The 20,888-nt window shown below is 35.3% G+C and overlaps 1 protein-coding gene across 1 annotated transcript; it reads left to right on the top strand.

Moving 5' to 3' along the window:
• Window positions 1-9,765: 9,765 nt before the first annotated feature.
• LOC310891527 (adhesion G-protein coupled receptor V1-like) lies at window positions 9,766-20,888 on the top strand (the record flags this gene model as incomplete). The annotated part of the gene is made up of 6 exons (XM_083853796.1): window positions 9,766-9,771; window positions 10,114-10,218; window positions 11,633-11,746; window positions 14,635-15,200; window positions 16,406-16,676; window positions 17,475-20,888. 6 exons carry the CDS (start codon window positions 9,766-9,768, stop codon window positions 17,853-17,855), a joined length of 1,443 nt encoding a protein of 480 aa, XP_083709922.1. The 3' UTR covers window positions 17,856-20,888.

Raw genomic sequence — 20,888 nt, forward strand, 5'->3', positions numbered from 1 at the left:
ATAGTTCTGAAAGCAAAGGACACTATTTTTGCTCTCCACATAAATTCAACTAATTTCTAAGATAACATTTTATGTCTAGAATATGCTTTCCAAAAACAATGCTTCCAAGCTACTGGAAATGGAAGGCATATTTTCTGAATTGTTTCAAACTACATAAATAAGTGATAATAAATACTTGTTTGGTTGGTTTTGTATATCTTCACAAAAGCAGAGTTTAATTTCCATGTACTGAACATGAAATATCTGATAAATTTTAAAATCTTTTTGAAATTATGCTTATGAAGAGACATTACAGTGATTAATCCAATTTAGAGAGCAAATAAATTGAGCTTATTATACCACCTGACACTTTGACCTGCAGATCATACGATTTACTAACATAACCTTGCTCTAAACACGCTAACACATTCACTTCAGAAAATTCCATCTTTCTTTATGTTTCGATATGGTCGGACAAACATATAGAAAACATTTAAGTAGCTGATCATATTTAGAGGCATGGTAATGAGTAGATTACAAATGTCAGTTGAAAGTCCCTTAGGATATCCCACCTGAAGAGCAGCTTGCTACCAGCCCGTTTCTTAGAGCCATGCACATTAGCTCCTCTGTATGTATGCAGTAAATTGGACCAGTAAGCTGTGTAGCAAGAGCCTACATCAGCCATTTTCTGCCATTAGATAGAGTAATGTGGGCCTCGTCTATGTTGCCATGCTAGAAAAGCTTTGGAAATTTCTGCTATATATGATTGTATGAAATGCAGTAATATCATTTCACAGAGAAATAAAGCTGAATGAACAAACTATTATAACATGAATGAACTATTTTCAGATACCACACGCTTTTGCCAGTCATCACATTATCCAGATTCACAGTTCTAGTGAAGTCACTGGGATCCCTGCAAATGACTTCAGCGAATTTGAGTCCACATTGACTTCTGCAGCCTGATATAAGTGAAACTGAGGATGGTATTTTCTACTCACAATTCATCCTTATTATACAAACAATAATAGAAAGTGTATGTTGTTTCTACAGTACTGTGGTCCCGCACCACTTCTTCAAATAAATTTAACAATTCTGTGCTGTACATCAGGATTGAATTCATTGAAACAGATTATTTTTATTTCTATTTCTAGCACACGCTGTTTATTACCACAGAATTTTAATCATAGGACAGCCCACGTTGGATGGGACATCAAAAGATGAAGTTCAATGTTTCATGGAAAAAAAAAAAATAGATGAAATAATCCAGCACCATGTTCAACTGCATCTTAAGCACCCCTGGTGATGGGAATTCTACCATAGAACCATACATTGGTTTGGGCTGGAAGGGACCTTAAAGCCCACCCAGCGCCACCCCCTGCCATGGGCAGGGACACCTCCCCCCAGCCCAGGCTGCCCTCAGCCCCATCCAGCCTGGCCTTGGGCTCTGCCAGGGATGGGGCAGCCGCAGCTCCTCTGGGCAGCCTGGGCCTGGGCCTCACCGCCCTCTGAGGGAAGAATTTCCTCCTTCGCCCCCTCCCTCGCCCTGCTGCCCACGCTGCTGTTGGTGCAGCCCAGGGTACGGGTGGCTTTCTGGGCTGCAAGCACACATTGCCGGCTCATGTCGAGCTTCTCATCAACCACCACGCCCAGGTCCTTCCCCCCCCAAGGGGTGCTCTCAGTGCTTTCTCTGCCCAGCCTGTGTTTGTGCTTGGGATTGCCCTGGCCCAGATGCTGAGGTCGGGACAACCCGACCCTGTCCCTAAGGAAGTCGTTCCAGTAGTTGTAAAAAATTTCAAGACAAAACCTCTCCCACTCTATCTTTGTACTCTTTGCCCTCTGTCTTCTCCTGTGGTTTCTTGAGAAGAGAGAGCCTCTGTCAACTCTGGAGCTGCCCTTTAGGTACTGTAATAATGGGATCAAAGTCCCCTTCTAAAGGGTGAAAAGATCTAACCCCTTGAGTCTTTCCTTAGAGGACAGGTTCTCCAGCTCTTTGATCATCTTTCTGGCCCTCTTTTGGACCTCCAGTCTGCCCACATAATTTTTTAATTGTGGGCCTCTGTAGCTTTGAATTCCTACTCTTCAGTGTATCCTGGTATCCTGGTATTTCTTTTTTCTTTTTCTTTTTTTTTTAAACTAATTCAGATAAGGAATTTCGTAAGACTTTTAGAAAGCTTTCTCAGAAGCAGCTAAAGCTTCCCTTATGTATCATTTCTCTTTCTCTCCCCCAACTCAGAGATGCAATTCTGATTACCAATTTCAGGTGTCTCTAAGGCCAGAATATTGAATAATTTCCTTATGTTCCAGTTGCTCGCACACTTTATGCAGAGGAATAGATTAAAGCAGACAGTAATCATTTCAGGGAGACTCAAAAACAGCTATTGTTACAAGAACACCTTTAATCTCCTGTTTCTGATTTTGAATTTAAAAGGAGACAGAACCTGGATAGCCTTGAGTGCAAGAACAGCAATGAATCTTACTATTGCCTATTTAATTGTTGTGGACATAAATTTGAGTTACAACACTCAGATCAAACCTGATCATTTTCCAATTTCGAAAGTACATGGACTATCTACACTTTTTAAAGTATATGTACACATACACATAAATACAGTTAATATTTTTTATGTATATGTACATATATCTAATATGTACATGCACACATGGTGACTTTTGAACTGACATATACACAGAGCTACAAATAACACTTTCTTGTTGTCAGGGATGGAAAAAAAGAAAGAAAGAAAATATATATATAACAAAAAAATAACAACATAAAATAACAAAATAAAAAATAATAAGAAGAAAAGCCATGTGAAGTAAACACTCTCTAGTATGCAAACCAGCCAAGCACCCTCAGAAGGTATTTTCCAGGAGGTTTGTAAAGGACAGGATGAATTGTTAATAGGAAGGTAGGGTTTACCTCTGATCTCTGCCAAGGAACGAATGTGATAGTGCCACTGCTATTAGAAAAATCGGTAACAGAGTAATTAATGCCAGTGGAATCAACCTGTGAGATAATGTACTTTATATACACATAGTCTAGGGCTCCCCTTGTACGCTCCACAACACAGGATATAGTGGAACCTTCATCAGCAGTCTGGAAGAAAGCAAAAATTTGGAACGTTTATTACTGTCAAAGTAAATCAAGGCAATTTCATTAAATAACACGAAAATATTTAATGCCAGACAAATGTTCAAGTAAAAAATTGCTGTCATGTTACTTTCAGCTCTTTTGGAGTGTTAGGAAGCTGAAACTGACCTTGATGCCAATCAGAACAATCCTAGTGGAATCTGCAAAAGTCTGATGCCTCCCTGAGGACTATTAAGGTAACAAATAACAATACACTGCAGTTCGTCCTGGACACAACCCCTTTCCTAAAACTATGCGTCAGAGACAGAATCAATATGCTTGAAATGTACCTGTCGAAAGCAAATGAAACTATTGCTTTATAATAACGTCAATATTGTAATTTTCCTTAGCAATAATTTAAAGAAAGATTTGGATCAGCACTTTCTCTAACCAGACACACTATGGATAGAAATAAACTATACCATCATCATTCAGAAAAACAGATTTTTCTCTTCTACTGTCCTCCTTACAATTCTGTATCTTCACAGATAACATGACTTCTGCAGCGACAACTTCACATCTCTGGAATGAAGCTTTAATTGGTACTGACCTTCTATTTTAGAAAATAACGTTCATAAAATTAACATAGAAAATAATTTTATCTGAAAGTTATTGGAAAGGTTAAAGCTATCTTATGCATTAGATAAATTTCAGGGCTGCTTTGTAAGAAAGCATAGATACTGTGTGTGACTTCAGCTGCCTAGTAGACAGATATGCACAGTTAAACTACTGGTAAAAAAATGCTGTGTTCCTGCATCACCACTAAGAGCTCTAATACTTCCCTGGTGAAATGGACATATGATAGGTGCAAAACAATTACCGTGCCATATAATTATTTTTTTTCTTCATGGTTGGCTGATGATCTGTGGCATCACAGCGTATCAGAGGTACTTGAACCTGAAGGAATCTATTATCATAGCATATGGTAGGCACATAATAAGCAAACTGAACCAAACTGAAAACTAGTATCACTCAGGCAAGACAGTTATTTTAAAAACATCATAAGCACTTTGATTAAAAAAGAATGTAATTAAAGCTCATAAGAGTTCCCAAATGAAAACTGTATTAATTTTTTTTTTCCACAAAATAATCCAATACCAGTAGAGATAGCTATCATGTTATTCCCCCTTATAATTGATTAAAGAAGTAAAGAATGATTTATGTTTATTTCAAGCCTCCTCAAAAAGTAGCAAGTTTACACTCTGCATATAGAATGGATGCCACTGAAAAAAGATTTCATCTGTTAAAACTAAAACAACAAAAAAAACCACTACTAAATCAACCAACTGACATCAAACATATGCAAATTATAACTTAGTTTATGACAGCAAATGAAGGTGGAAAAATCCATAACACTTTGTCATTGCATGATCTCTAGTAAAATTATCTCAAACACATCATGTGACACAGAAAACTAAAATAAAAATCTTTGCAATAATCCATTCTCAAAAAAAAACCAGAGAATTAAATCTTACATTTTAACTGGTAACTCAAATGTAACAGAAGTGAAGGTAAAATATTTTTCTAGAAAAAAAAAAATTAAGCCTTAGTCTTCAGTTTATATAGTAAACTAAATTTTCTTAACCATTTTTTTCTTTAGTTTTTTAAAATTATATAGTAAATCCCAGTGGAACTGAGGTTGTATTAACAGAACATATGCATCTCCAAATCCTAGGAAAACTTTGCTTAACCACAAAAGCAAACACTGCAAAATCTAGGGTTTGTTCAGGTCACTTGGTCCTGCCATTTAGCTTTCTGTGCCTGAAATATCACCTACAATTTCCATTATGACCACCTTACCTCAGGGATACATGCTCCAGTGAAGCCAAATAAACCATTAGCATTATCACTTTTCTGTATTCTTAATCTTGCTGTGGTGTTTTCTTGTGAAATTCGAGCTCCACCACGCACAGAAATGAGCTTTAGTATGAATAATTCTTCTCCTTCTTCCTCTTTGTCATCCTTTGCAGACACGATGAATGATTTATTGGTCTCTCCTTGCCAATACTCCAAATACCCAGAGACAGGGTGGACATCACTTTTTGCAGGAGTTGCATGAAGTTCATAGATCTCTGCTCGTGTCAACTTACGCTCATAAAGCCTTACATCCTGCATTAACCCTGTGTACCTACTGCTGCCGTTGATTCCTGCTCCAATTCTTACTATTCCTGGACCTGAGAAGGAAATTATAATTTTTTCTCATGTTATTGTATTTGTATGAAACAGTCAGCAACTGACTACCTGTTTTTCTTAAAAACCAATGGTAAACTGTTCATTGTCCCTGGATGAGGAATCATATTGATCTTGAGATCCAAAATCAGGAGGTTCCTTGAGCCTCATCTCAATGTTACAGGTAAGTCCTCACAGGCCAAACAATTCCATCCTATGCTGTCCAAGTTTTTCATCCTATTAGTTCTAGCAGCACATTATCATCATCCCTCATTTTTATAAGTCTTAGAGACTTGAGGCTCCCTCTTTCCTCCACAGATTTTCAGAGCAGAACTGCAACCCCTTTTAGCCCTTGTTTTGCTGAACAAATCCTACTTTGTTTCCCTCTGCTAGGGCAGCTGATCCATTCTGATGATACTCATGATTACTGCATTAACCCTTCTGGACATCCATTTCATCCACCACACTGTAATTCCATGCAAATTCCAAACTCTTTTTACAACAGCATTTATATTTCTCTGTCTCCAAACTATAGGATCACAGCTGCCTCATATTCATTCCTACTCTATCCTATTCTGTGCCATGCTATGCTCTTGTGCTAAAACACACACAGCAGCTGTTTTCAGTTGCCTTTCAGAAAACGAAAGAAAACAAACAAACAAACAAAGCTGTGCTCTTCAGTGTATTGTCATACATATGACACTGAGTGGCAGTTGTAGAGATGAGCAACCACAGGAACTGATAAAAGTCCCAGGGCACAAAGTGGAGGATGCTGAGAAAAACTGGGCTGCTATGCACACCACTGTGTATTACCCAACATTCAACGGAGAGAGATGACATACTTGCCTTACTATTGCATTATCCCCAGACACACGCCATCCCCACTAATAAAGAAAATTTACAGCACAGACATATCCTTCTAGCAATAAAAGCATCATTGCATTTCACATATATTTGTTCTAGAAACCGAGGGAGGGAAAAAAAAAAAACCTCTCAGCCTCTCAGCTTAGCTACAGTACTGCAAGTGTGATGGAAATTACTAATTGCAGAAGTACTATTCTTTTTACAAATGGAAAATTTGATTTCTTAAACTTCAACCTGGAATTTTAAAAGCAGAAATAAAATAGTACACCATACAATTAATAGTCCTCTACTCTCACTCAACATCGCAGCAGTTTGAATTTTTTAGAACATTCACACAATTTCCATAGGCTTTCTGAAAATCCTCAAAGAATTCTTATCCATTCCTTTCAATTAACTTAACAGATATAATCATTTCAGTGTATTTCTTCCACCTTTGAAGTGGCTAGACTATGCATTTCAGAGCTTTATATATGGAGAAAAATAGCAAAGGCTCACCATCAAGAATTGCTTCTCCTTTTAGACTCTTCATTCCTCCCAGAACTAGAATTCCATCAACGTAAAATTCAATTATACTTTCATCCAGAGTAATCAGAACGTGAAGCCAAGTATTCTCATCCAGGTATTTCATGACTGATGTTTTAGCCATGTATGTCATATTGGACCCTAATGCTGTATAATGAAGCACTACAGAAACATGAGAATCATTTGTCTGAATTTTCACACCATAATATAAAGTCCCATTATCGTTATCCTTTTCAACTATATAGCCATCTGTACTGACATTAGGAATTAACCAAGCTGAAAATGTAAAATTGGTTACTGCATTATTTCCATTGTTATGGGTATTCAGGACCGATAATGCCAAATGCATCCTCTTTTCCACTGAAATACAGAGCGTCTGTTCCACTGTGATGGCGCCTCATGTGGGGCTGTGATTGTACTGAGCTTGGGAATGATCCAAGCAACAAGAAATCTACCATTGATGGCAGTCCAGCTTGGAAGGTACTAGACAGTATTTCCCAACCTAGTCGGACAACACCAAAGGTGCCTTGCTGTCTCCAGATGGTGAAGTCCGTAATATAGGAAAGGTCATCTTCAGAAAGAGTATCTTCCACTATCTCTCTGTCCTGGCTCTCTGGATCTATAACAAACACTCCAAAAGGGTCATCATTGAAAGGGATCATGACAGTTACAGTAGGACTGGTTTCAGATAACTGACCACCAGGACCAGGAGACCCACCTGCGTAATAGAAGTTAGAGTAAAAGTTAATGATTAAACAACACACTCAGAAAAAAGTTTCAAAGTACTTTTTTTTTTTTTTAATAAAACAAGTTTCTAAAAAAACCTCAAACCCTCCTTTAAGATCCTCTGGACTTATAGCAAATGATCTAACTTGAAAATTACATAGGTTAATTGTATTATTCTTAAAACACTGTGCTGATGTAATTTCAGTAGAAAACAAACCCACATGCTATTTTTCAGCTGTAAAACACACAGATGTCTTTCAGGTGAAACATGACAAGGTCCATCTTTTCTTAATTAGCCAATAAGGTAGGTTACCTTTGATTCGTTTGATAAGCATGGGGGCCAAATTCAATTCTTGTATTGCTCAAAGACTTACAGGAATAGAGAATGGCAAAATCTTGCCTGTTGCCTCTGATACAGAAGTACATACACCTTGCAGAAACAGTAACCAGTTGTGTGTTAAAACTGCTGCCCAGTCCTGGTGTTAGTCATCTATCTTTGCACAGTAAGAATTCATGATATGAAGATCATGTTGTGAATGGAGAATCTCCGTGTTCAAAGTGTACAGTGATCTACCTGTTATAAGCAGGAAATCTTTTGTACATCCGTATGGACTTCACTTACAGGAAAGGCCAACACACATTTTCACTTGTATCAGAGCACAGAAGACCATGAATAGTACTAAAGTGGAATTAATCCAGATTAGGAAATGTGTCCAGTAGCAATTTAAAGTTGTAATTTAAGTCATGTGAAGTGGTAACTACAAGTATTTTACCTCCTCTAGGGAAACAAACAAACAAAAAAGCAACCTCTATTATGGTAGACACACATAACCTTTAATACCTTTGTTATTTCTTTGTTAGTATCTTTGTTTTATATTTTGTGCATGGAGATCTATGTATCTGAAATTCAGAACTCTTGGTTTTTGAAATGAAACTTCTGAACTTTAAGAAGTTTAATTTCAAAAACCAAGAGGCATCCCTTTTAAAGTTCAGATCACCAAAATGTGTTTAACAGTAATTCGGGAACTGAGTAACTCTCTATATATGGAAATCAAGATTAAATGAAAAATAAGACCTAAAACCTTACCAGAAAAGCATAGGATATCAAGACATGATTCAAAGCAATGCTCTTTCTAGTGTTGGTTTCTTTTTGATTGATTAAACATAACTCTTTTCTACCAGATATGAAGGAAATGGTGATATGGAAGACAATACCTGAAGCATTCACCAACTTTAGAATGTAAAATTCATTGAATTCAGGAATTCTATCTGAAATGGCACGTAGTGTTATTGACTTCGACCTTTCACCATCCATGAAGCACACAGTCCCATAAGTTTCATAGAATTCTTCTCCTGGCTTCAGTGCAGAGTTATTATCAAACAACTGCCAGGTCAAAGAAACATTGCCGAAGTGTCCTCTGTGTCTCAAAATCCTGTTCAGTGATACAGAAAGAATGAGAGTCCTGGCAGGCATGCATCAGCGTTGAGTAGAAAAGGAAAATGTGGAGACTCCTTTTACTGTAATCTTCCTTACAGTAAGAAGTAATATACTATGTAATATAAAGTAAAATGCTAATATACTACAACTGTTCCATGAAGCCTTCCTTTTAAAGGCAACCACTTTTGCAGTACAATTCTACTCCCGGAATACGTACTTTAGAAAACAGAAGTAGCATACGCAGGTCCATGCAGAATACTACTGTGAAGCTACACATCACTGTGTCTTGTAATTCCAATTTATAATAATAAATATGAATGCATAATAGTTCAGAAAGTTAACATTAAAAATTAATATACTTGGACACTCTTAGACAGGAAAGAGAATCATCTACATTTAACCACAAACGTTTCTCCTTTCAGTCATCAAGTCTACTTAAACTTTTTCTTACACTTGTATTAAATTAGAATTACATTCTGAATTACATTCAGTTTTGAAATGTAGCATGTAAACAAAGAAGTAGCTTCTGAATATAAACCTGTTCCTCTGAAGAGCAGGCACAGCTTCTTGCAGTAGGGTTAATTACCAATTACTGAGGGAACATTGTCATAATATATGCATTTTATAACACCCTCTGGGATAAGATGCTGTTGTTACTCCAGCAGATGATATTTGCAATAATACAGAGGTTGTATTAGTAGAACAAGTAGCTATGCCTTATTGACAGCATTCTGACAATATAATTTTGTATAGGACTTCTCTGAAAAAACATAAGAACATAAGAAAATGTTAGAGCCACAGTACTAAGCCAAGCTGCTTCTGGGATTTGTGGATATCTTCAAAATCTGTTACCTACAATAGCCTAAAAAAGTGACCAGTGACCTAAATGATTGTCCTGAGTACATTTATAGCTAGCTATCTAATAAACGACTTCATGATGGTGAAAACCTATTTTTAATGGGTGTAGGAGCTCCTAAAAATACCAGTGATGATATGTCAGTGCTTTGTGTATGTTGACTATGTTCATTTACAGAAACAAACAAACAACAACAACAACAAAAACACACAAATTGCATTACGTGATACATTTTTATCTGAAATCTTTTAAGGTTTTCATTAGCTGAACTAATTGGTTGCTAGGAAATGTATGCCATCAGTGGACTGGTTTGCGGATTGGATTAACTTGTCTGTGGGAGTTTGATATTTCTATGGTAACAGTTTCTTCATTCTGCTGTGATATTTGATCTGTGTCTGATTGTCTGTTCCTTTTCTTCCTCATTAGTCTGCCTTAATCACAGTGAATGAGCCCAGGGGCAGAAATGAATTTGTGCCGCTCACTCTAATTAGAGAGAGGGGAACCTATGGGACGGTCGTCATAACTTTTGAGGTGAGTTTATCCAAAAGACTTCATACAGTAGTCTGTTGGATTAAACTGAGAGGCTGTAATCATAATTTATTGAAGTGTTTGCAAAAGGGGAAGAAGGACAAAATACCTACATCTACATTAGGTAGATCTGTTTCATAAAAGGGATTCATATTAACCGTCATATAGAAAATACTGTAATTATCTGACTGTTTAATTGACTGTTTAACGTTAAGAGGTACTAGAGAAAACCGAGTATATTCTGTCATTTAGAAAGGTACGTGAGGCAACATCAGTATGTATTACTAGAAAATAATGCATATTAAGTATGTAAGAAGTGTCTTATCTAAGTTTTTTTAATTTTTTTAAAAAATATTTATTTTACATACAAATATTCAAGTGAGTCTTTAATGATTATCCCAACTTTGAACTGTGAGTGCTCAGGATTTGGTGAATTTCTGTATCTATAATCATCTGTATCTTGATCTCTATCTTGAATCCCCTGCAAATGAAGCTTTTGAAATAATTAATCATGTTGAATACTTATCCTGTTATTTACATATGTGATTTGAATGTGATACAATTACTGACTTCATTGCTTTCTTTTTCTTATCTAGCTCAGACTCTATTATTTACTTTAAAATTATATATAAAATCTTTCATATAGATATTTCTGTACTAGTTGCCTGATCCTATAGGGTAAGGCTTTAATCTAGACCTCAAAGCTTTAGTCTAGACCTGTCAAAACCAGAAAAGCTTTGCACTGGATTTTATTAATACTAAATATAGCATGAATAGTTAAAGTACTGAATATGATTCTCTGTGCAATTTTTTGCAAATATGTTTGTTTTAAGGTACAGTAAATCTTACTCTCTGGACAATTACTTAGGTCTGTCTCACATCATTATATATGTATGTTGAAAAATAATTTACAAAATGTTCTAAAACCAAAAAATCCCATATGACCTTTAAGAGGCTTTGTAGTATTTTGAGTTTGACTGTTAAATTTAGTATCTTTAATATCACAAGTTAAGATAGAAGGGACACAAAACCAGTAAGTACTATTACTTTGTCTTGGAATTTATTATGAAATACTATTGATTCAAACTGAATTTGCATGAATATCCTTTCTGTAATATGAAAGAGTCAGTTATGCATCAGAATATACTAAAGAGTCCCCATAGGCCTATATGGAAGTAGTTTTCTTCCTCTTATTCTGGAAATACGGGATTTCTTCAGAGTGGTTGTTCTGACTTACACTGTCTGCCAGAAAAGAGCAGATTTTCACAACTGAATGTTCATGTAAGTTGTAAGTTGGAGATGGCTGAACAGATAGTCATTTGTTATGCAAGTCACACTGCATATTGGTTATTGTACTTGCACTGGATTTGTATTCCTGCTTTATAGACTTCTCATCAGACAAATCAATTCTTTGCAGATAAAAGATGGTCCAAACCCAGCTGAAGAAGACCTAAGTCCAGCTAAGGGAAATATTACATTCACACCTGGGAGATCAAAGCTGATTTATAATTTAACAGTGCTTGATGATCAGGTAGGAACAAGCTGACTTCATCTTAGGCTTTGATACGTAGAAGGTTAACTGAAGTTCTGGAAAGACTTAGAGTAATAAGTTACAAAAAGGCTTGGCTTAAATAAGGTTAAAAGCAGTTCTATTTGATGAAGTGATGTTAAATTTTGGCTCTCTGGTCTATTATTTTTACTCTTTCCAAGCTCCCTCTTTAATTCTCATCAGTGAATAGTTTTAGTTTATGTGCATATCCTGGCTGAGCAGACATGTTATCTTTGTCACTAAAGAAAGAATATTACACATTGAAGATTCACAGGGAAAAGGCAGATTCAAAAATATTTTTTGTCGTTGTTTGTTTGTGGTTTTTTTTTTTCAAATATGTTTCAGGGTAGAAACATATTTGAAAAAATCCTAAAAATAGATGAGATTCCTGAAACAAACATGCAGTCTTGTGGAAAGCATGAATACTAGGTGATAATTAACATTTTTCTGTTTTCAGATTGGCCAATTGAAAAAAAAAAACAACACACACACAAAAAAACCAAAACAAAACAAAAAAAAAACACAACATAACTCATAGGTTGTGAGGCTTTCTTTTTATCTCAGAGTAAACAAAACATTCTTCTAATTTGCAACTTGTGATTTTCCTTTTTTCTTACCTGCACTTTTCTTTTGTGTTTTTCTTTTCCTTTATAATAAGCTTAAGAGGGAAAACTGAGACATCAAAATAAGTATATATGATACAAAACAACTTAGTAAGAAATTCATAAGAAAACAATAATGGTGAAAGGTGTGTGTCTCAGAAGTGAGCACAGAACTGTAAAGCAGCTTGTTTCCTTTTTACTCTTAGTTATAAAAAATGTCCTTCCACATTTCTACTGATACTCTAGTGTTAAGAGGCTTTGCCAACCTGGGGTGCTGAAGTGTAGAAACATCTCTTTCCAATTCAATGTAATATTTCAGTGACTTACACACAGAAATAAATTATTAGGGTCTTTTCTCTTGGGAGGATGTGATTTTATTTATTTTTATTCTGAGAAATGCTCTCAAACTTCTGTTTCTAAAAGTTTGATCTGTATTTGGTGTGTCTAGTCAACGTCTTTCCACTCTTTGAAAGTCTTTCACAAGTGTATGTGAAAGATGAATTTTGCACAAAAACCTTTATTGATGATGATGATGATAGAGTTCACAAGAATCCAGTAACACTACTGTCAGAACTTAATTTGAGCTTTTAGGATCTGAGTTAGGGAAACCAATGAAACAAGTATTTTTCTGAATTGTGCAGCCTTACAGAAGGTAGGGGACTGCAGTTCTGATTTCCACAGCTCTGCATTTATAGTACTTTTCCTGTGCAGGTTTCCTTTTTAAGTATAATTGCAACTTTAAGAGAAAATTAAAGAGGCAAGGCAGCACTGGAAATCATTTATACTATTATATTCGAAGTTTGACTCATGTATTTATTGGTCAATCATGATGTAATTGAAAGCTCCACAATGCCTTATTTATGTAGGATACTAAGATTTTATCTGCAACTAAAATGGCATGTACGTTCTGACTGTCAAATGCGTATTTTTGTACTGCAAGACAGTATATGAACTAGTGAACTAAAACAAGCGTAAGTTAACATCAATTTTAATAAGATAAAATAGGAAATAGTAGTGTAGGAGAGAGGTGACAGAGAGCTTGCAAATCTCACGCTGGAAAAAAAAACAAACAACCTGCATCAGTCAATAATATTATGCAAGTTTAAGTGCCACAAGTCAAACAAGGGACAAAATTGGCCTCAGCTACAAAGACAGCGGCGTGCATACCCTTTGTGCCCTGAAACAGGATCTAAGGGTGGCCAATTAACAAATGTGTAAAAAGAGAAGAAATATTGGACCACAAGGAATTCTGAACTTTTTTTGCTCAGTAAACAGAACTACATGGAAAGGATTCATCAGCCCTATAACAAAGCAATGCCATTAGTAACACATAAGCAATTTTGTTGTGGAATTTATCTCAGAAGCAAATAATACTGTTTTTTCTGAGAGTCCACAACAAGAATGAGATGTGAGGATCTTATGTAATATTTAAATATTTCCTTCTAATCTCTCTGTATTAATAAAATAATGATATTTTCCAGTTAAACAGACTTAGCCTATCAAGACTGGGGAATAAAATGTAATAATATAAAGTAAAAAATATTAAATTCTGCAATTCAAGGCTTATAAACCCTTCTTTTTTGTCTGCTGCATCAGTTATTAGAGACTAAAGAGCTAAAACTAAAGTGCAGTTCTAAACAAACCACATGTAGAAATGCCAAAGTCTAATTAATAGATAAGCATCAGCAAGCACATTCTCAGAGCTGTGACTGAAGCTGTGCTGGGAATGTGAGTCTGTCTGAAAGTAGGAACTGTTCTTTTTCCCGTTGAATAGGAACAAAAGGGCCAAGGTAGGTTGTGTTCATATGTTGTTCCTCTGTTCTTTCAGGCATGCATAGATGTAAAATGGTGTTAACATCAGCAAATAAAGATGTCAGACTAAATAACTGTCAGGAACACTTGTGTCCAAGCAGAGCAACTTCCACAAGTTGAGTTTGGATCTCCTCACACTCTCTAGTTGGAAAGATAGAGCTTCATCTGATTCTTGCCTAGTTTTTGTTTGCCCTTTTTTTTTTTTTGTCTTTTCCCACTTTTTCATATTTCCATAGCATAGAAGTATGTCTTAGAAAATGGAAACATTCAATTTTGAGAAGGGATTTTCAAAGTTGCAAGCGAGTTTCTTTTTGCATGTTTATTTTAATGTGAAAAGGGTTGTAATGTTTATATTATTTCCCTTTATTGCTAAATATACATAACATATTTCTAAGTAAGTGTTCTGCATGTATTTGAAATGGGACTTACACCCTGTTGCTACTATTATTTTTCCAGATACCTGAAAATGATGAATTGTTTGTTGTTCATCTCAGGAGTGTGGAGGGAGGGGCTGAAATCAACACCACAAGGAATTCTGTTCAGATTAATATTAAGAAAAATGACAGCCCTGTGCGATTTGCTCAGAGCACTTACATGGTGCCTGAGGAAGTCGAAATGCTCACAATTCAAGTGATTCGTGGTAAGGATGACAGTGGAAAATTAATTGGACCTGATGAATGTGAAGTCTCCGTCAGTTACACCATCATAACTGGGAATTCAACAGCACACGCGCAGCTCAATTTAGACTTCCTAGATCTTCAGCCAAATACAACTATTGTCTTCACACCTCTAGTTCATGAAGTATATATGAAATTCAAGATCCTTGATGATGCCATACCAGAAATTGCTGAGACCTTCCAAATTATGCTCCTTAAGGACACGTTACAGGGAGATGCTGTTTTGGTTAATCCATCTGTTGTTCACGTCACCATCCAACCAAATGATAAACCCTATGGAGTGCTTTCAATCAACAGTATCCTGTTTACTCAAACTGTTATCATTGATGAAGACCAAATTTCAAGGTACTACAGATCTTCAAACAGTATCTCGTCATGTTAAGGGATTTGTTTGGCACTGTAAAGCATCCTTAGGATTTCACTGACAGTAATTATAAAATCAGTAGTGAAAAATTAATATAGAAATCACCTACTGTGTAATTATTATAAACGATATAGAATTTTCAAGGGAGAAAATGTCTAATTATGCAGAAGTATTTTAATATTTATGAACTATATATGAGAACTGTAAATATTTAATGACATTATCAAAATACTGAAAAACCCTTAATCTAAAAGATGGATCAGTGAAGTTGTGATGCGGCCACACACCCATTCATACAAGTGGAAAATATATTTCAGGCTTCCTTTCCCAGTAAATCTTTGTCTATACTGTATTTAAAGTCAGTCTCTGGTTAAAAAATGGTGGTGAGTGTCTTCTGTGAAGTACTGAATACCCATAGACTTCCAAAAAAGTTAAATACATGTAATTTTACAGATAAATTAAAAACAAATCTCCACACACATCTTTACAAGCAGAACTAATATCTATACAATATTGCCAGTTTTAGTAAAAATGTCCACTGCTAGCTAGTGATGGTGGTTCATCCCCAGAGAAAGAGGTAATGTATCAACCTATGATTTTATGAACAATTTCTAGTATGTAGAGCCCAGCACTTCAATATTCACTTTTTTTTTTTTTCTTTCTTATACACAGATACAGGAAACGTGACATTTCCATAATCACAAATATTGATAAATTATATTTCAGTGCATAGGCAAATAGTTGAGTCACTTTATTTTAAATAAAATCATTATTTAAACACTCATGCCTGACAATTGTATTTTGATATAGTCCATAAAACAGTGTAGAAATTTAGTTGAGAAAAAGTTTTCTGAAATTTAACATCTTTCCTGAGAAAAAATATAAACATGCCAACTTTCCTCTTCTCAGTATCTTTCTTACTGTAAACAAAATAAATTTTAACTAATGTCTTTAGATATATTACTCATGTCTTTATGTATATTATCTCATGAATAAGCAACCTGAGAAAAGTCTACTTCTGTGGTATGATTTCACAAATTTTAAGTCCTGACTCAAATGTCAGTAGCAGCAGTTAATATCGATTCCACTGAAGTCAGTATAAATCTTCCAGGGAACAGATAGCTAAGTAAACCGATATTAATTATAATTGCATGTTACAGATTTTTATTTTCATTCAAAACCACAGGTTTGAAGGGATCACGATCGTAAGAAATGGTGGAACACATGGAAATGTTTCTGTGACCTGGGTCATAACTCGAAATAGCAGTGATCTGTCACCTGTGACTGCAGACCTTGTTCCAGAGACCGGGGAGATACATTTTGATCAAGGACAGATGCTGGTCACACTTTCACTGACCATTATTGATGATAACATACCAGAAGAAGCAGAGCCCTATCTTCTGAAGCTCTTAGCTCATACAATACAGGGAGGCGCAGAAGTCAGCGAACCATCTGAGGTAAGTTTGATTTCAGAACTTGTTTTGAGGAGGTGATAGATAATAATTAGGGAGTAGGATTAGGATTAGGATCCACCAGTTTTGGTGGATTGGCTAAATTGAAGTAGTTGTGCTTGAGTTTAAGTGAAGCAAGCTGATGTATTCTCAGTATAAAGAGCCACATCCAAAGTCTTTGGCTTAACATATTTTATAAGGCCAGACCTATTTAATGCAGTAGCATTTAGCTTAGAATATTCCCATCATAAATATCATTGCATAACTGCTATCTTGATTGGTTGCTTGCTAAGAGAAGGTTGAGCATTTATTTTCACTTGCTTATTTGCTGTAGGTACTGGAATGTTTTACACAGAGTAACAGCTTCAAGAGGATGGCTTAGTGATTAAGACTAACCTCTGAACTTTTAAATAAGGGGTAATTAGCATTACTGACAATTCTGTGACTCAGGTCCCTACTTTGCTTTTTGAACATATGATTGGAATGAATTTGGTGAATTAAATGATTTTTTCACAGTCTGAAATATATTCAAATTATTCACTTTGGCTGCTGAACCAAAAATCAGTTATTCAAAGCTCATTCTGACATAGATGAGGCATAGCAGGAAAGTTGCTGCTATCAGTGGTGTGCTGCTTGTGCACAAGCAACACTTTGGGGCTGTCAATCTGATTTCTTTCTTGAGTGCCAATTCACTAACGATAAAAATGTATGATGACAGTCAGGACATACTTTCATGAAAACGTGAAAACTGTGGTGTATATTAATTGTAGCATTGAGTAAGTGATGCTGTTTTCTGTTTTGCAGCTTTTGTTTTACATTCAGGACAGCGATGATGTTTATGGCGTAATAAAGTTTTATCCTTTGGAGAATCAGAAGATTGAAAGTAATCCAACAGGACGCTTTTTATCCTTGAGTTTTGTAAGGGAGAAAAGAACAGTTGGAAATGTGCAGTTAGTTTATACTGCACTGTATATTCCAGCTGGAGCTCTGGATCCTGAGAGAGCAAAAGATGGCATTCTAAATATGTCTAGAAACAGCATCCTCCTGTTTCCAGAAGGAAAAACACATCATACTTTGAGTATACCAATAAGAAAAGATGCATTTCTTCAAAATGGTGCTCATTTCCTCATACAGGTATCTCAGCTGTTTTGTTTTTGTTTTTGTTTTTTAGCTTATTTAATATGAGGAATATGATTCAATAATTGATCCTTCCCCTTGACTGTAATTTAAATGACCATTCCTGTAAAAAAAAAAAAAGTGCTTAGCTCTGAAGCAAAGATTTTCTTATTTAAAAAGACATCTTTCATAACTATGCTATAAAGTTTTCTATCCCTAATCATTAGTAATTAAACAAATTTTAAAACTAAAGAGGATTCAGGTACTAATCATGGAATTTATCAAAATGAGATCAGCGTTGTCTGTTGCTTGCCCCTTGAAGCATGTTTCTGCTTGGCCTCTGACTTGGAACGTGAAAAAAATAAGGTTCTTAAAATTAAATTACTGAAGCAGGAAAAATTTCAGAAATGACATGCAAGTAAATGTATCTTGGGCTTGATACAGGTCCTTCTCCAGCAGGTCATCCCCCAGCCTGTACTGATACTTGCGGTTGTTCCTTCCCAAATGCAGGACTCTACACTTGCTCTTGTTAAACCTCATCTGGTTTCTTCCTGCCCAACTCTCCAGCCTGACCAGGTCCCTTCCAACCCCTACAATTCTGTGATACTGTGATCTTTGCTCTTCCAGCTGAACTATTCTAAATTAAAAAGGGTCAAATATACATTATATATTATATGTATATTATATTGCATTTATATATAAATTTGTTAGGAGAACTTACTTTTTTTTTTCCCTGTATAGTTTTCTTCACTTTTTTCTTTCCTTTTTTTTTTCTATCTCAATTTGTAAAAGATAACTTTTATCATCGTTGAAGGTGTTGATGTTATATCCATGAATTTCAAATTTGCCAGGTTTTATATTTTCCTTATAGTCTACCAAAGACGTTGTAATCACTTCTAAGACCTTTGAAAGATTTCCTCCCTCCACATCCTTCTCCCTACATTCTCTTACAGGAGGAATAATGAGAACAAAAAGTTTTGCCAGAATTATATTGTTTATCTAATATGCAATTTTATTTATTTATTTATTTATGGCATTCACAGTTAGGTTAGGAATTGCCTTCTGAAATACTAGAACACGTTAGTATGTTTTATGATTGCAAGAGGTTTGAGAGATCCACAAAATTCTTAAATGTCTAATTCCATGTATTCAATGTTTTTTTTTTTTTTTTTTTTTTTTGTCCTTTGACTGTAGTCAAGACACACATCTGATAAATATTTCAGAATGTTCAGTCATTCCAAGCACTTTGCCTGGATTTTCAAACTGTAGATTCCAATCTGTTTTTTTTTTTTTCTGTACTTTCTCCATGAACTATAAATAAAATCTTTGTTTGAAGAAATTAAATCAGAGGAGCTTTCCAGCTCAAATAATTAATTTAGAAACTCATAGAGAAGGAAAACACCACTATTTATCACTGTGACAATCCTTCTGCATCGTGAATAAATGATAATCTCAGTGAACATGTTTAGAATGAGTTGTACTTAGGCAAAATAAAGAATTGACTCAGGAATCAGCAGAGAAGCAAATGAAACTGTAGGATGAATAAAGGTACAGGAGATAATGTTAATGTGAGATATATTCCTTAGTGACACCTTCAATTAAATAACGTGCTGTAATCAGAGATGCGGTTTTTGGTATAGCTAGGAAGATTAACTCTGAAAATTAAGCTCATAAACTAATTGTTATTGTTCAAATAACTATATATTTTTTTCTCTTTGTACTGGTTTCCTTTAAAAGGTACTAAAGGAAACATTGCAGAAAGAGTAAAATCTCTGTTCTTTATTGATTATTACTTTATTCCAAAGGTACCATACAGGATCCAAATACAGCATACACTTTAAATAGAGCAAATTGTTTTGGCTGTGTAGTATTTCAGAAAGTTTACTGAGCTAATAACCGCACAATGGTGCACTTTCATCCTGTTAATTGCAGAATCGGGGCCTATGCTAGGAGAAAGCTCAGAAAAGAGGAGAAACAAACAGTGCCATCATCTGTTCTTCAGACTTTTGATAACAAGTTGGAATGGTTGAGAATCAGTTACTAAATACAGTATTTGTAAAACATTTCCATCTATCATCAGATAAATGTTCATGCATATTTCTGGGTGTTACTCAAGCAGTTGTGGAACAAAATATGATACAGCCCACATATTTATAGAGTTTGGTTTCAAGAACTGTAAGACTTTAAAAATCATCTTTTGAAATGGTGAACCATGATTACTATATGAATTTAAGAAAGGCCACTATTTTATCCCCAAAAAATAAAGCTTTACTCTATGATAACACCTGATAACTCCAAGAAAAAATGTCAGTGGGAGTTTATGCCCCAGTGAAATGTTCACAGAAATATATGCAAATCTGTTATGGAAACATTTATTGTAATGATGCATGTAGACAGAATCACATGGAATAAATAATATTTAAAGGAAATAATTAAACAGGCAAGTTCTGCTTTCCTTGGTGTGTCACTACTGGTGCTGGGCTTAGCGAGTGATGCTTCCCTTTTAAAGAAAAGGATGAAAAAAAATCTATTTCCTCTTAGTATCTATAATCTATCAGAAATGCAGTGACAAGTAAAATACAGTTTTGAAATACTGTACTGAATTTAAATTCTTAATGTGGCTCTGGTAGTTCTTAGATAGAGAATTCCTTAAAATTTTGTGGAGAGGAAAGAAAAGTGAATTATTATTTGGCTGTTTGATCAAGGGCTGTAAATTATTATGACTTCAGTGATTTCCCTAGATTTTTATCAATGCAAGCCACAAAAAATGATGTTAGACAATTGCCTATGCTGCTCATCAATGACTGTTGTTAATAGCTCTAGTAATGTATCAGCTGATCTGGAACAGAGTCTCTCTCTCTGGCTTGATCTGTGTTTAATTACATACACTAACATGATTTGTCTGGGAGGTGTACCATTCTGCTGACAGCTCAACAATATCCACTTAATTTCTTTGACATGTCTACTTACAAATTTTTATAACAGCAGTGCTATCAGTAGGAAGAATTTGCTCTGGAGATGTATACTTCCTTTATATGAAAATTACTCTGAAATGTCAGAACTGTTCTGACTTGGTGCTGAGGCTTCTTATTTCTCACTTTT

Source organism: Anser anser, assembly GCF_964211835.1.
Source record: "Anser anser genome assembly, contig: HAP1_SCAFFOLD_159, whole genome shotgun sequence".
NCBI lineage: Eukaryota > Metazoa > Chordata > Aves > Anseriformes > Anatidae > Anser > Anser anser.